The following is a 17,688-nucleotide window of genomic DNA, read 5'->3' on the forward strand; positions in this document are numbered from 1 at the left end:
GTCCAACTCTTGTGACCCCATGGGCTGCAGCCCACCGGGCTCCTCTGTCCATAGGATTGCCCCGGCAAGGACACTGGAGTGGGTTGCCATTTCCTCCTCCAGGGAATCTTCCCGACTCAGGGATTGAATCCATTTCTCTTGCATTGGCAGGCAGATTCTTTACCACCAGGGAAGCCCAACCTCTCATTGCTGCTGCTGCTAAGCCACTTCAGTCGTGTCCGACTCTGTGCGACCCCAGAGACGGCAGCCCACCAGGCTCCCCCTGTCCCTGGGATTCTCTAGGCAAGAACACTGGAGTGGGTTGCCATTTCCTTCCCCAATGCACGAAAGTGAAAAGTGAAAGTGAAGTCGCTCAGTTGTATCCGACTCTTCGCAACCCAGTAGACTGCAGCCTACCAGGCTCCTCCATCCATGGGATTTTCCAGGCAAGAGTACTGGAGTGGGGTGCCATCGCCTTCTCCGAACCTCTCATTACTTTATACTAAAAATTTTCAGTTAATTATTTTTAACTTACTTCAGAGCGGAACAGTTTTCTCATATTCAGATTTTAAAAGTTTTCTTTCTTGAAACAAATTGAAACAAAAAAACTAGAAAGCATGTGCTTTTTGCAGAACTACAATTCTAAGAACTGGGTGTAACACCCTTTGTATCTTAGGCAGGCAAGCACTGAAGGAGCTTCTAAAGGAGACCAGCGCCTGAAGTCACCGAGCCGCTGCAACCACCAACCCGCACGCAGGCCAGGCAGCCGCCTTCCTTCCACGGGCATCGTGAAGTAAATAACAGAGAAAGGGGAACACTAAAATAAAGCAAAACGACGCTCAGCCCTGCTTGCCTTCCCCACGCCAGGTCTCGCCCACCTCCCAAGCCTTCTGTATCCTTCAGTGAACCCCTCACAGGCCATCCCGTCTCAGGCAGTCTGTGGGGGTCTGAGGGGACAGAAGCAAGCATTACTATGAACTGAAAGAAGCTCAGTTCAGATTTTTAATGAATCTGGGTCTGGCGGACAACATATTATGTTTCAAATGCAAACTCAGTCTTCTGGACACCGGGACAAAGGGAAATGGGAGTTCTCCGACGTCTAGACCTTGAACCATCCCTTCCCTCTCTGGAAAGCCATCCCTTCAACGCCGGCCCCAGTCCTGTGACTGGGGATTTCTTTAGGTGTCTGGTTTCTGTTTAAGAAATTTAAGCACCTCTATCTATCAAACTGATTGATAATAGGGTTGCTGGAAATTATAAGGCAATAGAAGATGTCATACATTACAAATCCATTGTCGACACAGCAGCCAAAGTGTCCTTTTTAAAAAGTAAATCCTCTTGGGACCCCTCCACATAAAACACGCAAAGGCTGCCCGCTGCTTTCAGGAAAAAGAACAAAGTATTTCACAAACCCAGGAAGACCTGGTGTAATCTAGTCCAGGCTCAGTCTGAGCCCCTCCACCCCAGATGCCTCAGAACCCTAGTCACATGGGTCTGAAATTCTGGCACCTTCCATCCTCATGCTGCCCCCTCAGCCTAAAACCCTCCTGCCCCACTCTGCAGTTAGCTGCAAAAGTGTTTTTTCAAAGAAAATTTCTTCCCTACCACCTCTTCCCACACCTCATGTGATACACTTTCAAAGTAGACCCAAGATCTCTTTCAGAGCCTTTCTCACAGTGATCATTCATAAATGGAGAGGAATTGTTGCCGCCTTCCCCCTAAGTCTTTTCCTCTGGAATGTGGGTACCAAGGAAGTCAGTCTTGAGATCCCTGCGGCCCCTGCCTCTGGGTACAAAGGAAGTCAGTCTTGAGATCCCTGCAGCCCCTGCCTCTGGGTACAAAGGAAGTCAGTCTTGAGATCCCTGCAGCCCTTGCCTGTGGGAACTAAGGAAGTTAGTCTTGAGATCCCTGCAGCCCCTGCCTAGCACAGAGCTCTGCACACAGGAGGCGCGCATCGCCAACCTCCCAACAGCAACATCAACACCTGCCTCACAAGGTTATTCTGAGGATGAAATCAAACAACCCACTGGAAGCCTAGGTTCAGACTAGCACTCAGTGCAAGTCAGCTGTTAATAACAACATTTATTTTTATGAGAGTGAATAAATGAGGGCATTCAGGAACATTTATTACAACTGTTCAAAAAGTGGACACCGAGACAGCTCCACCCCATTTCCTTACTAACCCTCTAGTGTGTACCGTGAAAAAATGAGAGCTATGCAGAACACTCATCAACAAGAGTATCCAATGCATCGTTTCTAAGTAAAGAATTGCAGTCATAAAGGACAGACTGTGAAACATGCAAAGAATATGTGGACACTGGAAACCATTTTCGTAATGAATCTAGGCACTTCCTCAACGATAGGAGTCTTTATGACTTACAAGGCCACCACAACAGACTAGTTTTTACATTCACAAACTGCAGTTGATGTTAAACACGAGCAAAGACCAGGAATTAGCGCTACATGCGGGAAGCCCTGTCCTATATGTAATGTTTGACCTCCCTTCTTTCATCAAAGTACTTTCCCCATTACATCGCAGGGTTTCTACACAAGAATGATTCACACACTAAGAATAGTCGAGTTTATCAATATCTCAATCACTCTTAAAAGCATGTACTACGTCAACTTCAAATGAAAACAATTCCAGAAAGTGGGAAAATTATTCCTAATTCAGCAATTTCAGAAGTTCATTCACCTATGTCATGATGCTATAGAATTATCACACTGCAATTTATACTGTAAAATTGTTCTAGCCATGCAAACCATCAGTGATGGCTAATTTTATGCATCACCTTGACTTGGGTGGGAGGGGGCAGACGTTTAGTCAAATGCTATTCTGAGGGTGCCTGCAAGGGTGTTTTTGAATCACATTAACATTTGCAGCCCTGGCTGCTAAAGCAGACTGCCTTATCTAATGTGCGTGATTCTCACTCAAACCTGAACAGAATAAAAAGGCTGAGCCTTCCTGGGGTAAGAGAGAACCCCTCCTGCCTGACAGCGTCACTGAAGACATAAGTCTTCTGCCTTCAACTCCACTGAAGCATCAGCTCTTTCTGGCTCCAGAGCCCGCCAGCTTTTGGACTGAAACACTCAGACCCTCAGCTCTCCTGGTTCTCAGGCCTTCAGACTCAGGCTAGGCCTGCACGGCTCAGCTCTGCTGGGACCTCAGATCTGGGACTTCTCAGCATCCGTCATCAGGCGAGCGAGCCGACTCCTGATGACAAACGTACGCGCGCGCGCGCGCGCGTGCGTGCGTGCGTGTGTGTGTGTGTGTGTGTACAGATATGTACGCATCCTGCTGGCTTTGTGTGTGTGTCTGTGTGTGTGTCTGTGTGTGTCTGTGTGTGTACAGACATGTACGCATCCTGCTGGCTTTGTTTCCCTGGATCCACAATCCCCCACGGGCCCATCAGAAGGCAAGTTCCAGGGACTCAAGGCGCACGTCTCCCGTCCTGACTGCCCCGCGTCCTCTGGAATGCCGCTGTGTGCGATGAGGCACAGGTGAGAAGCGTGGAGATGGTGCGATCTGCTCCTCCAGGGCACTCACCGCTGGAGCACGCACGTGGCCCCGGTCAGAGACAGCCTGCTGACACACGGCTGGCAGGTGAGGATGCTCCGCCAGGCGGACGTTCCTCCTGGGTGCGGGCCTGTGCAGACGAGGGGCACGCCCAGCCTGGGGCTCCCCTGCACTGCTGCTGAGGCTGCGCCTGGTGTGCACCTCGGGGCTGGAGCCAGGCTCGGGGCCGCCGGAAGCCTCAGCCAGGGTGAGGGTCAGAAAGCTCCCTCTTGCGGCGCCATCCCTCACCCCCCGTCCACTGCCCCTCCGCCTGGATGTACAAGAGTGGTGGCAGGGGAGCCCACTAGATATAAGGTTACCCTAGCTTGCTCCCCAGAGGGGAAGTGGCAGAAAAGGCGAGGAGTCCTGACCGCAGAGTCGGGGCCCAGCAGGAAGGGCCTCTCTAGCCTCTGCTGCTGGCAGCTCCCAGGCCGGCACCTGGAGAGGGCCCCACACGGAGACCCCATCTGGTTCCTGGGGCCCCTGTGGCTCTGTGTCATGACTCCTGACTCTACCAGGCTCCAGGGCCCGAGAAACCACGCCGTCCACGTACACAGCAGGCGAAAGAATGCACCCCACCCTCCTGCTGGGCCCCTGCCATGTTAAGCTACATGCCGTGTTCCTCCGTCTACGACTTTTCTCTCCAACCACGTCCACTGACACGGGCTTTTGGCTTTCTGCCCACGGAGCGCTCTAGCGTTGCGTACAATCCACCTCAGCCACTGCTGGAATACTGCTGCTTGGCGCCCAGAACAGATGACACTCTAATGAAGGCTCCCGCAGGGCAGTGAGCACTTCCCTCTGTCCTGTGCCCCTCACCCAGCCCCGAAACCCTCTCCCTTTGGAGGGTGAGCTCTGATCTGGGCAGGCGGGCCCTCTCCAGTGCCATCTCTGAGCATCATCAGTATTTCTTTATTTCAGTGTGTCCCAAAGGTACTGTAGCCCCTAAGGCCTTTGGTCTTTCGCTTTTAACTCTCCCTGCCAACTTTAAGGGGGTGTCCCAGGCGTGGCCCACCCCACACCAACGCCCTGTAAGAGAGGAGCACACAGCTTCCTCGGGAGAGGCTCCCGGCCCCCTGCACACCCGCCTCCCTGGATGAGGAAGCCCCGGGACCCAGGGCAGCAGCAGAGTCGGCTGCTGGGAGGAGAGCGAAAGGAAGCTCTCGCGCTTTCACCAGGATGCCCGCTTCTGCGTCACCTTCCAGCCTATTCCACCTCCCGGCGGGCTTGCCTAACTCCCACCCCCACAACAGCTCCACCTCCAGGGTTTGGAGAGAGCCGCTGCTGGGCCCAGTCACCCTTCCAGGTGGGTCACCACTCATGACTGGCCCCCAGCCTTCACCCCGCTTTCCTAGACCTCATCCGCATATGTGCGGTGCTGCGTGACTGGGGAGGGTGGGCAGTGGGTGGGAGAGCCCTGCACCTCTCGGAGGGCTGGTCTGTCGGCCACCATCTGCGGCCGCGACCTGAGCCCCAGCCCCTCCAGGCCCCATCACCTACACCTCAGATGCACAGCGCACTGAGCCGCCTCACCCGCGCCCCGGATGCACGGCCATGGTGCACTGAGCCCCAGGCCCTCCAGGCCGCGTCACCTGCACCCCAGATGCACCGGTGCAACCCCGTCCTCTGCGTTTCACCTTCACCTTCCCTTCCTTGCTGGTTCCCTCCCCTAGGCATGTAAACGGCCTCAGGCCTCCTCAAGTCCTTATACGAAGTTCTCCCTTCAACCCCAGGTCTCTCCTCCCCAGGACAGCATGCGCCTAAGGCGCAGGCTACACAAGGAGCTGCCGGTTCCCTGCCCTGCGGTCCTTCCCAGCCCAGAGCACTGAGGTTTACTATCCCCCCAACGCTGCCCCGGCTAAGGCACCGACGGCCTGTCCCTGCAGTCCTCCCTAACGTGGCACTGCTCTGCTCACTCCACAGACCTGAAAAACGCTTTCTTACTCGAAATGCAACTCCTTGGCTTCCATGCCAGTCTCCTGGCCTGAGATAATCGCCCACACAACGCTAAGCCTAATAAAGTGAGCGACTGCCACTGTGTTTCTTGCCTGTATGTCTTAATTTTCAAACCAGAGATGTTAACCAGGAGCTGCTCACTTGAAGTGCGCACAAAGTATATGCAGGTATTTCTGAGGTAGACACAAAGACCGGGATTAAGTGGCAGACATGCAGCCATCTATTTCATTCCTCTCAGTATTCCGGATTTAAAAAAAAAATTTACTGAACTCCAGCTGCTTTACAATGTCGTTACTTTCTACTGCACAGCAAAGTGAGTCAATAACACACACACACACACACACACACACACACAGCCCCTCTGTTTTGGACTTCCTTCCCACTGAGGCCACCACGGAGCACTGGGCAGAGTCCCTGGCGGTGCAGCGGGTCCGCATCAGCTACCGATTTCACCCAGAGGGTCAGCAGTGTGCGCGCCAAACCCAGCCTCCCAGTTCACCCCACCCCCACTGCCCCCCTTGGTGACCGTAAGCTTGTTTTCTACGTCCGTGACTATTTCTGATTTGCAGGTAAGTTCACCTGTACCATTTCTCTGGGCTCCACGTATAAGCAACGGTATATGGCATCTCTCTCTTTCTGACGTACTTCACTCAGTATCACAATCTGCAGGTCCATTCACCCTTATCACCGCAAATGGCATTAGCTCATCCTTTGTACAGCCGAGCGACACCCCGCTCTGTGTGCACACGTCGGTAGCGACACCCCGCTGTGCGTGCACACGTCGGCAGCGACACCCCGCTGTGTGTGCACACGTCGGCAGCGACACCCCGCTGTATGTGCACACATCGGCAGCGACACCCCGCTCTGTGTGCACACGTCGGCAGCAACACCCCGCTGTGTGAGCACACATCTGCAGTGGGGTGGGCCATGCCTGGGAAACCCACTTCTTGATCCTTTCCTCAGCCAATAGATATTTAGGTTGTTTCCATGTCCAAGCTACTGTAAATAATGCCAAATCATAGTTTTTTTCAAGATACATGCCCAGGAGTGGGATCATATAATAGCTCTATTTTAGCTTTTTAAGGAACCTCCATACTGTTCACAATAGTGTCTATACCAATTAACATTCCCACCAACAGTGAAGGAAGGTTCTCTTTTCTCTACACCCTCTCTAGCATTTATCGCTTGTAGATTTTTTGATGATGGTCATTCTAACTGGCAATGCCTCACTGTACTTTGGTTTGTATTTCTCTAATAATTAGGGCTTCCCAGCTGGCACAGTGGTAGAGAATCCATTTGCCAATGCAGGAAACCCGGGCTCGATCCCTGGGTTGGGAAGATCCCCTAGAGTAGGAAATGGCAACCCATTCCAGTATTCTTGCCTGGAAAATTCTATGGACAGAGGAGCCTGGCAGGTACAATCCATGGGGTCGCAAAGAGTTGGACATGACTGAACACACACAGACACAATAATTAATGATGTCGAACATCTTTTCATGCTTTTTGGCCATACACATGTCTTCTTTGGAGAAATGCCTACTTAGATCTGCCAGTCTTTTGTGATTGGGCTGTCTGTTTCTTTGATGCTGAGCTGCATGAGCTGTCTGTATGTTCTGGAGACTAATCCCTTATCTGCTCCTTTGTTTGCAAGTGTACTCTTCCATTCTGAAGGAGTAGGCGGGATTTTACAAACGGATCAAGCCACTCCACGCGCGCGTCAAAGTGCAAGTCGCTCAGCCGTGTCCGACTCTCTGCGACCCCACGGACTATACGGTCCCTGGAAAAATTCTCCAGGCCAGAATATTGGAGTGGGTAGCCTTTCCCTTCTCCTGGGGATCTTCCCAACTCAGGGATCGCACCCCGCTCTCCCACATTGCTGGCAGATTCTTTACCAGCTGAGCCACAAGGGAAGCCCAAGAATACTGGAGTGGGTAGCCTATCCCTTCTCCAGGGGATCTTCCCGACCTAGGAATTGAACCAGGGTCTCCTGCATTGCAGGCGACCCAGTGAGCTACCAGGGAAGGGGTCCATATCAATATGGCATCTCAGTGCCCAGATCACGCTTGGGCATTCTGGCCTCATGGTTTGTTGTGGGATTAAAAAAAAAAAAAAAAAAACCCTATTAAACCCATTACCCATGTACTGCAGACGATGTTATGAAGAAACTGTTTCCACCACCTGATCCCAGTGAGTCTCCTCTGGAGGCTCCCACAAAGGGGCTCTACTTGAGGATTAAGCCCTAAGATTTTAGATGGTGTTCTCCCATCCCCCATTCACCCTGCCCACTCTTTTTCCTTTTGCTCTAGGAAACTTAGGGTCAAATTCATGGCCGAGTCCCAAGAATTGTGGGACTTGAAGACATGAGCATTCAACGCTTCCTTCTTCTTCCTCTACCCCTACTGATTCTGTAGAGATTGGGAGCAAAGGTTAGATTTCCGAGGTTGGCATTCTACCTCCATCTCCCAGAAGGTTAACTGTCGGCAAGTTACTCAATTCCTGTAAGAGTCACTTTCTCAAGTGCAAAACCCAGACAACAGTGGTCCCCACATCACACGGCTGGTATAAGGAACACGCACCCAGCTCACGGTAAGCACCCGGTAAACCCTACCTGTGCTATTGCTGCTGCTGCTGTTGCTATTGTTCACCGCAAATCCTCTGTGCAGAGACGGGAGTACAGATGTACAAGGAAACCATAGTCTGGCTTGCCCAATCCAGAGGCTTGCTGCTGATGAGGAAAGGAAGCAAAACAGGGAGGTGGGAGGTTTACGCCTAAGCTATCACTGGCCTACGCCGTTTCACCAGAACGTTAATAGAAAAGGATTCAATCCACCACTACTTTGGTATTGCTTATATATATATATATATATATTTTACAAAATGTAGATATATATTTTTTAAAACCTTAACCTGAGTCCTAAATCTCTAGACCAAACTTTATAATACTAGTATAAAGTCCAGCCTTCTAGTACTCCTTTTAAGTCTTTATCAAAGTACTATGAAAATCAAAATGACTGAAATGGTCTTTTGCTAAGGCAATTACATGACTTAAAACTGAACAAAGCTGTGTTCCAAACACCCTTTTAAACATATACCTCACATATCGTTACAGCTCTTAAACAAAAGACCCCTTCCCAACCATAAACTTTTTAAAAGCTAAGCATCCTCCACTATGTTGAGATGACCCTATTACCATGTTCCAAAGAGAGACTCAGGAAGCAGCTGATCTGTTGGCCTATTATTGTCAGAACAGCCAAATATCAATTATCCCAAAGCCAATACCACCACTGAAACTGGCAGATGCTCCTTGGAAATTCTATTCCACGTGTTAACTCATTTACTTAAGAAGCTGAACTTAGACACACAAAGGATCTTTGTGTAAGCGGAATCTTTCTGTCCGGCTCTCATAAACGTTAGACTTTATGAACTAACGCCTGAGGAAAATGAGTGAAAGATGGAAAGACGGAAATCCATGGTTCGGCCACCTCACCCGATGAGACGTCAGAACACCCCAGCTGCCCCAGTGGCCCAGGATGTGCGGCACCAGCAGCCTGCTGCATCCGAACCACACGAGTCCTCGCCCTGCAAGTCACTACTTCTGCTGCCAGCCTCATCACGGAAGGGCAGACACTAAGCCAGGAGGCGCAGCTCCCTTTCACAACACCTGCGTCGCACCCGCCTCACTCCTCAGAGGGGAGTTCTTGTCCCCCGCACGCTTAGAAAGCAAGCCGGCACAACTCTGCTGTGCTTTGTGTCTCTCCGAGACTAAGGACTTCATGAGCTGAAATCTGAAACTACGCTACGGTCTAGACAGTACGACCACCTTGGTGGTTTTCTAAAGATGTGAAAACGTTTGAGTTCTTTCATCATTCTGTGTCAGAACTGACTTTTTAAAAAGTATCATATTTCATATGTGATAAAGTGCTACAGTGTACTGGAACTCAGTATTTGGTTACTAGTAAGCAAAGTAAGGGTGTTGTAGAATCCTTTAAAAACTTTAGAAATCATTGTTGAAAGCCCCTTTTAAAGTATGACATTAGAAAAGTCTTCTGTCTATGTAGACGTCAAGGCAAGCCACCAACTTGGGGATATTGTTTTTTAAATCACAACTACACTATGAAATTGTTGGCACAGACAACAATTTGGTACAGGCTTATAATCTACAACTGTTTTCTAAATCTTTTTGGTTTGCTAATTCTTAAAAAAAAAGAACACTATAAACATATGTAATATGTGGATTAAATAAGTGTCTTCAAATTTTATAACATACCCATTGAGCTTACCATATGTATAATGATTCATTAAACAAAACAAGGGCTTCCAAACGAAACAGGACTAGCAGAGCAGAAATCACCTTCATAAGTTAGATGCTTTCAAGAACACAAATTCTATTCCAAATGATATAAAGGAAAGAAAAACATTTTAATTAAAAAAAAATTTTTTTACTTTGGTGTAACAGTGAATTGCTTTTTGTAAAGAAATTTAAATTCGCCTTCAATCTCTGTGTCCTCTGGGCCCTACTTCTCTTCTCCTTTTGACAACTTGTTTCTACAAAAAGAAGTCTAGGGAATACTTTGAAAGAAAGGAGAATTCAAAGCAAGTATTATCTTTAATGAATGTAAGTTGGATTTTGCAATCTATCCATCTAGTTCCATATATTTTCTACCTGCAACTCTTATTGATACTATAAAGCAGAAAAGGTAAATAAAATCAGTGAATTTTATTTCTGAATTGGAAAATTTCTCTAGACAACTTTATCCTGAAATCTTTCACAGAAATCTTCCCTTTAAGAAACTGGATCACCATGAATCTCTTCAAATATGCTAAATCACTGAACAAGCAATTTCCACAGGGTAGCTATGCTGTAAGGTAATTCTTCTACATGCAACCATACACATGCAATAAGCTTTGGTCATCAAATTCTACTCTAAAAAAAATTTCAGCATTTGAGTGATTTTTTTTTTGTAATACTGTTCTTTCATGAAAAGAAATAATACAGTTAACAATGCAACATTTTCACTATTTAGAAAAAAGGGAAAAAAACTAGTATCTCAGAAAACGATGCCTCCCAAATTACTTAAATTTTACAAAAATCAGCTGATCTTGGGGTCACATGTGAACACACACACATACAAGCATCAGCAAGGAGACAGTCTGTGCAAGCGCATGCGTGCATGCCCAACTCCCCCGTCACACACTCACAGAGCCCCCCAGAGAGTGGTCTAGTGACACAGAGCCTGTGTCTTCAGGAGAGAGGAGGCGGCCCTTCAGTGGGCCAGCCATGCACCCCTCCCCTCCACGCCCCCTCCCCTCCACGCCCCCTCCCCTCCACACCCCCCACTCACAGAGCCCCAAGACAGTGGTCTAGTGACACAGAGCCTCCTATCTTCAGGAGAGAGGAGGCGGCCCTTCAGTGGGCCAGCCATTACTCCTCAAACCCCACAGAGGTACTGGTTGATAACATTCATGTTCTATTTATTTCCCATAATCTAAAGAGCCTTTTCATGACTCTGTGCCCACTGCAACGCTGATTTTAAAAACAGATGTCAAATGCAAATCAACATTTCAATGAGGTGTCATCTCACACTGGGCAGAATGGCCATCATTAAACAGTCTAAGAACAACAGCTAGGACATGGGAGCAACCTTGACGCCCACCAGCAGATGAATCGATAAGGAAGCTGTGGTAACATACACATGGAATATTACTCAGCTATAAAAAGGAATGCATCGGAGTCACTTCTAATAAAGCGGATGAACCTAGCGCCTCTCATACCGAGTGAAGTTCAGTCAGAAAGGGAAAGACAGATATCGCATATTAGCGCACATATATGGGATCTAAAAGGTGGTAACAACGATCCTGTGTCCACAGAGGGGAGCAAAGGAGACACAGATGTAAAGAACAGCCTTCAGGACACAGTAGGAAGAGACCGCGGGAGGACGGGAGAGGAGAGCACAGAAACACACACACGGCCGTACGCGCAGCAGCACCCGTGGGAGCCGGAGGTGCGGCGCGAGGCCCTGAGGCCCGGGCCCGTGACCAGCTGCAGGGCCGGGTGCGGAGGGGGCAGGTGTCAGCAAGGAGGGTCACTCGCTCACCTCCGCCGGTTCACGGACGGCCGCGGGGGCCCCCCCAGCACAGGGAGGCCATCCAGCTCCGGCCTTAGGCTCAGTAAAGTTACTTTCGTTTAAAACAAACATGTCTTTAACGGAGCGACTTCATGATGGAACTGTACACCTGGTCTCACACGAGGCTGCGTGTCAGGGGCCCGGACACTGCAGAGGGGAGGCGGCGGCCGTCCCCGGGCAGCCTCTGCAGAGCGCACGGCGCCGAGGGAGGAGGCCGCCCGGCCGCCGTCCTGGGCTCTGCAGAGGGGGCGGCGGGGACGCCCGCCGGGAGAGAGGGCGCCCGCCTGGGCCTCCCCGACGCCGGCCTCAGGGAGACGCACTGCGAACAAGAACAAACCTGTCCGGTGACACGCCCAGCTGCCCTAGCACCTGGGCGAGCCCCCTGGAGTGGACCACGGGCTCAGAGCGGAAGCATGTGTCAGCGCGAGCTCGCCAGCTGCGACAACGGGACCCCGGCAGCGCCCGCCAGCGTGGGAGTACATGGAGATCTCCGCTAAAACTGCTCTGAAAATAAGGCGCATTCAAAAAATAATTTGCAGGGACCAAACAACACCCCAGACTTCACTTGTATTAAAACAGTACCTTAAAGTTGCCAAAGATTTTCCATATTTCAGGATAAGTCTTTTACTGCTTATAAGTCAAAAGCATTGTCCCTACGGGAGGTTAGATTCATTTTTAGAAAACCACCACCAAAAGAAATGTGATTGTTAAAATCAACATAAGCATCTGGGTTTTGGTAGCTTCACTGTCATTATTAATAAGAAATACTGCAGAAAGGCAAAGTTCTTTAAAAATGGCCATTCAAAAGCAGTACGTTAATAGGTGACTTTTTTCGATAGACCACGAATCAGCTTAAGTTGTTTTTCTTTTTACTATCACTACTCACCCCACTCACAGCAAGACCATTTCCAGGGCCGTGACTCACCCTCTCTCGCGCTCCAGTCTGCCCTGCGGTGACGTCTCCCCCTCTCGCCTGCTAGCCATCCTCTCTGCTCCCCGGTGCGGCACCGACCGCTCGGCCCCTGCCTCCTGTTCGCGTGTCAGCCCACGTCCTCATCTCCAGGGTGTTCGATTACACGCTCTAATCTCTCTCCTGCAGTTGCCAGCCTGTGCTGCCGACACCCCGGCCATCCCTGTGCTGGGCTCAGCCTCCTTTATCAGCGTAATTAAAGCATAATTTACAGAGCAATCACATGGTTATGTATGCACTGTCGGCTCTTCTCATTAACCTCTTCTTTTCAAATCCATTTCTAACACTCATTTCTCCTTGGAAGGGATTTTTGTTTTTAATGGCAGTGGCTGAACACGGGAGAGAAGCGGATCTGAATAAAGAAAAGCAAAAACACAGAATATAAGGAGTCATATCAGGGGAAGATGACTTTCTGATTATCAATCTTATAGTCCTGGAGGATGAAGAAAGATGAGGTGAACGCCAGTCTGTATATACATGTTTTCTACAAAATACTGATACTTTCTCCAAATTAAAAATAGATGAAAGTGACAGTGCCACGTTTAGTAGTAGATACTGAGTATTTTTTGGCTTCAAATGTATCTTGAAGCTAAAAACAAAAAATAAGAAGCCAGAAGAGAGTCCTAACACGTAAACTTTCCTTCCCTTCAGCAGGGTAAGGCATGCAGCTAAGCAGCAGCGCTGTGCCGTCCAGGACTCCCCTCGGGAGCCGGGCGCTCAGGCAGGAGCCGCAGCTCGGGACCTGGGCTCGGGCCGGGCCGCCGCCGGGGCAGGGGACAGGGCGTCCGGCGCCGACGGAGGAGGGCTGGGTGGGCACGGCCGCCAAGATGGGTCTTGGCCAGAGTCGGGCGCAGTGCTGCCACTGCGTCCACTCCGTTGAGAGGACAGTGGGACCGGGAGAGCTCTGGCCCGGCCTCTCCTGAAAGATGGAGACACACAGAGGCTCCGGGGCTCAGGACTCACCCACCGCTCTCCCACAGCCGCGACCCCCCGGAGGAAAGGCCCATCCAAACACCATCCCCCAACACCCGAGGGAAACGGAGAAACAACTAACTCACCGCCACTTTCTACCTGATTCACAGCTGCCAGATAGATAAGATGTCTGCTCTTTTTAAAGTGCCTGACTGCAAGGAGATCCAGCCAGTCCATTCTGAAGGAGATCAGCCCTGAGATTTCTTGGAAGGACTGATGCTGAAGCTGAAGCTCCAGTACTTTGGCCACTGCATGCGAAGAGTTGACTCATTGGAAAAGACTCTGATGCTGGGAGGGATTGGGGGCAGGAGGAGAAGGGGACGACAGAGGATGAGATGGCTGGATGGCATCATGGACTCGATGGACATGAGTCTGTGTGAATTCCGGGAGTTGGTGATGGACAGGGAGGCCTGGCGTGCTGCGATTCATGGGGTTTCAAAGAGTCGGACACGACTGAGCGACTGAACTGAACTGATGTTCTATCAAAACATGCAGATGCGCTCTTTCCTCCGCTGCCGCTAAGGTGCTCGGTTCTTCCGAGGAAGCTAAGGCCGTTTTGGGGTGAGGCCCTCACTTCATCCGGCGACTAGCACCACGTCCGGCAGCCCTCACCTAGCACTCGCCCGCACCATGGCCTCCGTCTCGGAGCTCGCTTGTATCTACTCTGCCCTCATTCTGCACGATGATGAGGTGACGGTCACGGAGGATAAGATCAATGCCCTCATTAAAGCAGCCGGTGTAAATGTTGAGCCTTTCTGGCCAGGTTTGTTTGCAAAGGCCTTGGCCAATGTCAACATCGGGAGCCTCATCTGCGATGTGGGGGCTGGTGGACCTGCCCCAGCCACCGGTGCTGCACCAGCAGGAGGCCCTGCCCCCTCCACTGCTGCTGCCCGAGCTGAGGAGGAGAAAGTAGAAGCAAAGAAAGAAGAATCTGGAGAGTCTGATGATGACATGGGCTTTGGTCTTTTTGACTAAACCTTCTTAGTAACACATTGAATAAAAAGCTGAGCTGTTAAAAAAAAAAAACAACATGCAGATGCGTTAGCAGAACTGAAATACACTGCGTATTACTCAGGCTAGACCAGATACCATGGTAGCAACCTCTGGAGGAATAACGTGGACGTGGACCGCAATAAGGAGAAAGTGGCTCTGGGGTGGTGTCAGAGTCTGAGAGTGTGTGTGTGTTTACATGTACGAGCCTTAGAACAAGTATCTAAAGATTCTAAGTAAACAACTAAATATCAAAGCAATATCTAATGCACGGCATTAAAGAACTCTGATCAGAACAGGCAGCCAGGCACTGACCTAGTTTAGTAATAACATTATTATGAAGAATTTACTTACACCACTAATTCCAAAAGGAGTTTATTAACTGCTTTAAAAGAAATTGACGTTAACCTCAATAAATCATACTTTTCTCACTTTTTGGAGTCTGTAACTAAGAACTAAAATGCTCTTGGATAAAATGTTATTTCCTTCAGGAATATAGTTTACACTAACTTGTTTCTTGTCCAAGAAGTTATTTTAGTGTATATTACTAATAAAAATGCAGAGAAGCACATACATCCAGTTATGGAATATGTTTTAAAATAAAAGACTAATAAAAACAGTAATATAAGTCTCCAAGCATTCAACATGTAGCTAAAATAAACAATTATCATATTAATTAGAAATTATTATAAATGCAATCCTATTCATTTTAGCAAAGTATTTACCATACTTGGGCTTCCCTTGTGGCTCAGCTGGTAAGAAATCCTCCTGCAGTGCAGGAGACCTGGGTTTGATCCCTGGGTTGGGAAGATCCCCTGGAGAAGGGAAAGGCTAACCACTCCAGTATTCCGGCCTGCAGAATTCCGTGGACTGTGTAGTCCACGGGGTCGCAAAGACTTGGACACAACTGAGCGCCTTTCACTTCATTTACCGTGCACACTGCAGGCGCACATATACAAACAGAACTCTGTGACCTAAAATTTATAAGAACAAAAGGAAAATCGGGTGGCATGGTTCCCATGACAGTTCTGCTCCTAAGAGCAGACAGACAGAAGGACCTTCACGGCTGCCTCACACGGTAAGGGCGGGCAGCGTCTCTGGCTCTTCCTGAATTAACTTCAAAGCCTGGTCTGGGAAAGTAAGTTTAATAACAAGTACTCCCAAAAGCTGTTGTGCTTTAGTGTCTCATCCACAGCTCCTGGGAAATTTACCCAACACTAAAACAGTTTAGATTAAAAGAAACTAACTCTGCTGAAAGTGAAGACAAAGACCCTATTTGTGATTAAAAAAAAAAAAAAAAGGATTCAGAAGCTCATACTTCTGTGAGACAGAAAACGGAGCGCTCCAAGACCTACCCACCACTTCCCACCAAGACTGCATCCATTATTTGGGAACGTCATTTCTCCCATTTGGGAACATGTATTTCTCAACTCTCTTTCCTTGCCTCCCTGAATTCCTAATTTTTGCTTTCTGCTCATGTAACATATCATTAATTAATAGGAAACTTTTACCTTTTAAACTGTGCTGTTTAAAATTAAACAAAAGCCACCGCTTAAACTGTCCTTACCGTCTCCCAACAAACTGCTCTGGATGTGTCGAAGGTGGCCAAGTCACGTGAGATCACAGACTACCTAGGCAGCGCTGGCTTAACCCTCTCACCACCAAACTTCTTCTAAACGTGGTCATACATTTACTGACAGGTGATGCACGTGCAAAAATGCCTCAAAGAAACCAGCAGAGCCGCCCGCGCCCCTTTAATAATCGTCTGCACCTGCGCTTCCAGACTGCGCTCCTCCTCGCTCCCACCTGCCCCCGACCTGCCACTCAGCCCTCAAGCCAGGCTCCCACACAGCCTCCCAGCAAGTCCTCCCGGGGCACTCTTGAGCTGCCTTTCCAGGCAGAATCAGAGCCCCCTTCCCCTCCTGTAGTCCTACAACACCTGATGGTGTCCTTTAGAACAACAAACACCACACTGTCTGGAGTCAGGACTTCGTGAAAGGAATTTTAATGAAGCCCCCCAAAATCCTGGTGAACAAATTTAAACCAATATACTGGATTTTAGTTAACTCTCGTTCCCCACGCTGGACCACGTGTTCCATGAGAACAGAGCCAGCTTCACCTCTGTACACTCAGTCACCTGCACAGCCCAGCAGCGGCCAGCTTCTCCAGTACTGGCTGCCAAATCTCCTTTCATGGACCCCAGGCACCCACTTATTCACAACTCCAGAAACACCTGGCAACCTGAGTCCCTTAAACCCAGGATGTTCCTGGGCCTTTACTCACGTTAGTCCATGTTCCTTCCTTTCAGTCATTTCACGGATCCTCTGCCGCCTTCCAAGGATCCATGAAAAAAAAAAACCGCTTAATTCATGACCTTCTATCATCCTCCAAGGCTCACAGCCTGTCTTAACCTTTGGGACGTCTTCCCTGCATCCCTCAGTCAAAATTCCCTCTTTCCCATGGTTTCAAGTCATTCTTAATGTAAACACTGGTGGAAGCATTTAACAAGTGTGACTGAGAGCAGGGTCTACTCAGATACAAAGCTCCCAGGGAGCTGTGTCCACATCCTTCATTCATCCTCACCCCCAAATACATGCCTAGGAGAATTTATAAGTGTTCCACAACTGTATTTAAATCAATGCTTAGCTGACTATTCCCAGCACAACAGTACAGGCTGTAACTTAATGGTTCTACCATCAAGATGTGAATAAAAGAAACAGCATCTCATTGATAGTTTTAGATTCTTAGACATTTTCAATGCCTCTAAAAATTCAGTTTATTTCATTAAGAAATATTAACTTTTAAGGTTCATCTGACTTTACAAGAATCCAGTAGGTACAAAACTGAATTTCAAGAGTCTTCCCAGAGCACTTAAGTTTCTCTCATGAAAATAACATATTTCTTTTTATTATAGTTCTATCCCAATAGACTAGCAGTTCCTCGAGAACAAGAACTAAACTGTCCTTAAAATATAAATCTACATGTAATTTAATTAGTAAAACACTATTTCAGAGAGGCCAGAAGGGAGGAAAGGAGAGCATCTGTAACCTCATTACTTGAACCCAAATTAATTATTAGAAATTAAATTGTCTTTGTTTCCTTTCAAATATTTAAAATATGTGTATTTTATAAACTTATCG

General features: G+C 48.8%; 2 protein-coding genes across 3 annotated transcripts in view; one reads left to right on the plus strand and one right to left on the minus strand.

The window, feature by feature from the left end:
* UBE2E2 (ubiquitin conjugating enzyme E2 E2) overlaps positions 1-17,688 on the minus strand; it is a 357,439-nt gene that overhangs the window by 293,247 nt on the left and 46,504 nt on the right.
* LOC101102122 (large ribosomal subunit protein P1-like) lies at positions 14,059-14,587 on the plus strand. The gene has a single exon (XM_042241374.2). The coding sequence runs from the start codon at positions 14,189-14,191 to the stop codon at positions 14,531-14,533; it is 345 nt and encodes a 114-aa protein (XP_042097308.1). The 5' UTR covers positions 14,059-14,188; the 3' UTR covers positions 14,534-14,587.

The sequence above is a fragment of the Ovis aries genome, chromosome 26, assembly GCF_016772045.2.
Source record: "Ovis aries strain OAR_USU_Benz2616 breed Rambouillet chromosome 26, ARS-UI_Ramb_v3.0, whole genome shotgun sequence".
NCBI lineage: Eukaryota > Metazoa > Chordata > Mammalia > Artiodactyla > Bovidae > Ovis > Ovis aries.

Bases quoted from the DNA above. Each gene is read 5' to 3' on its own strand.
- LOC101102122 (XM_042241374.2), top strand. From the start codon at position 14,189: ATGGCCTCCGTCTCGGAGCTCGCTTGTATCTACTCTGCCCTCATTCTG.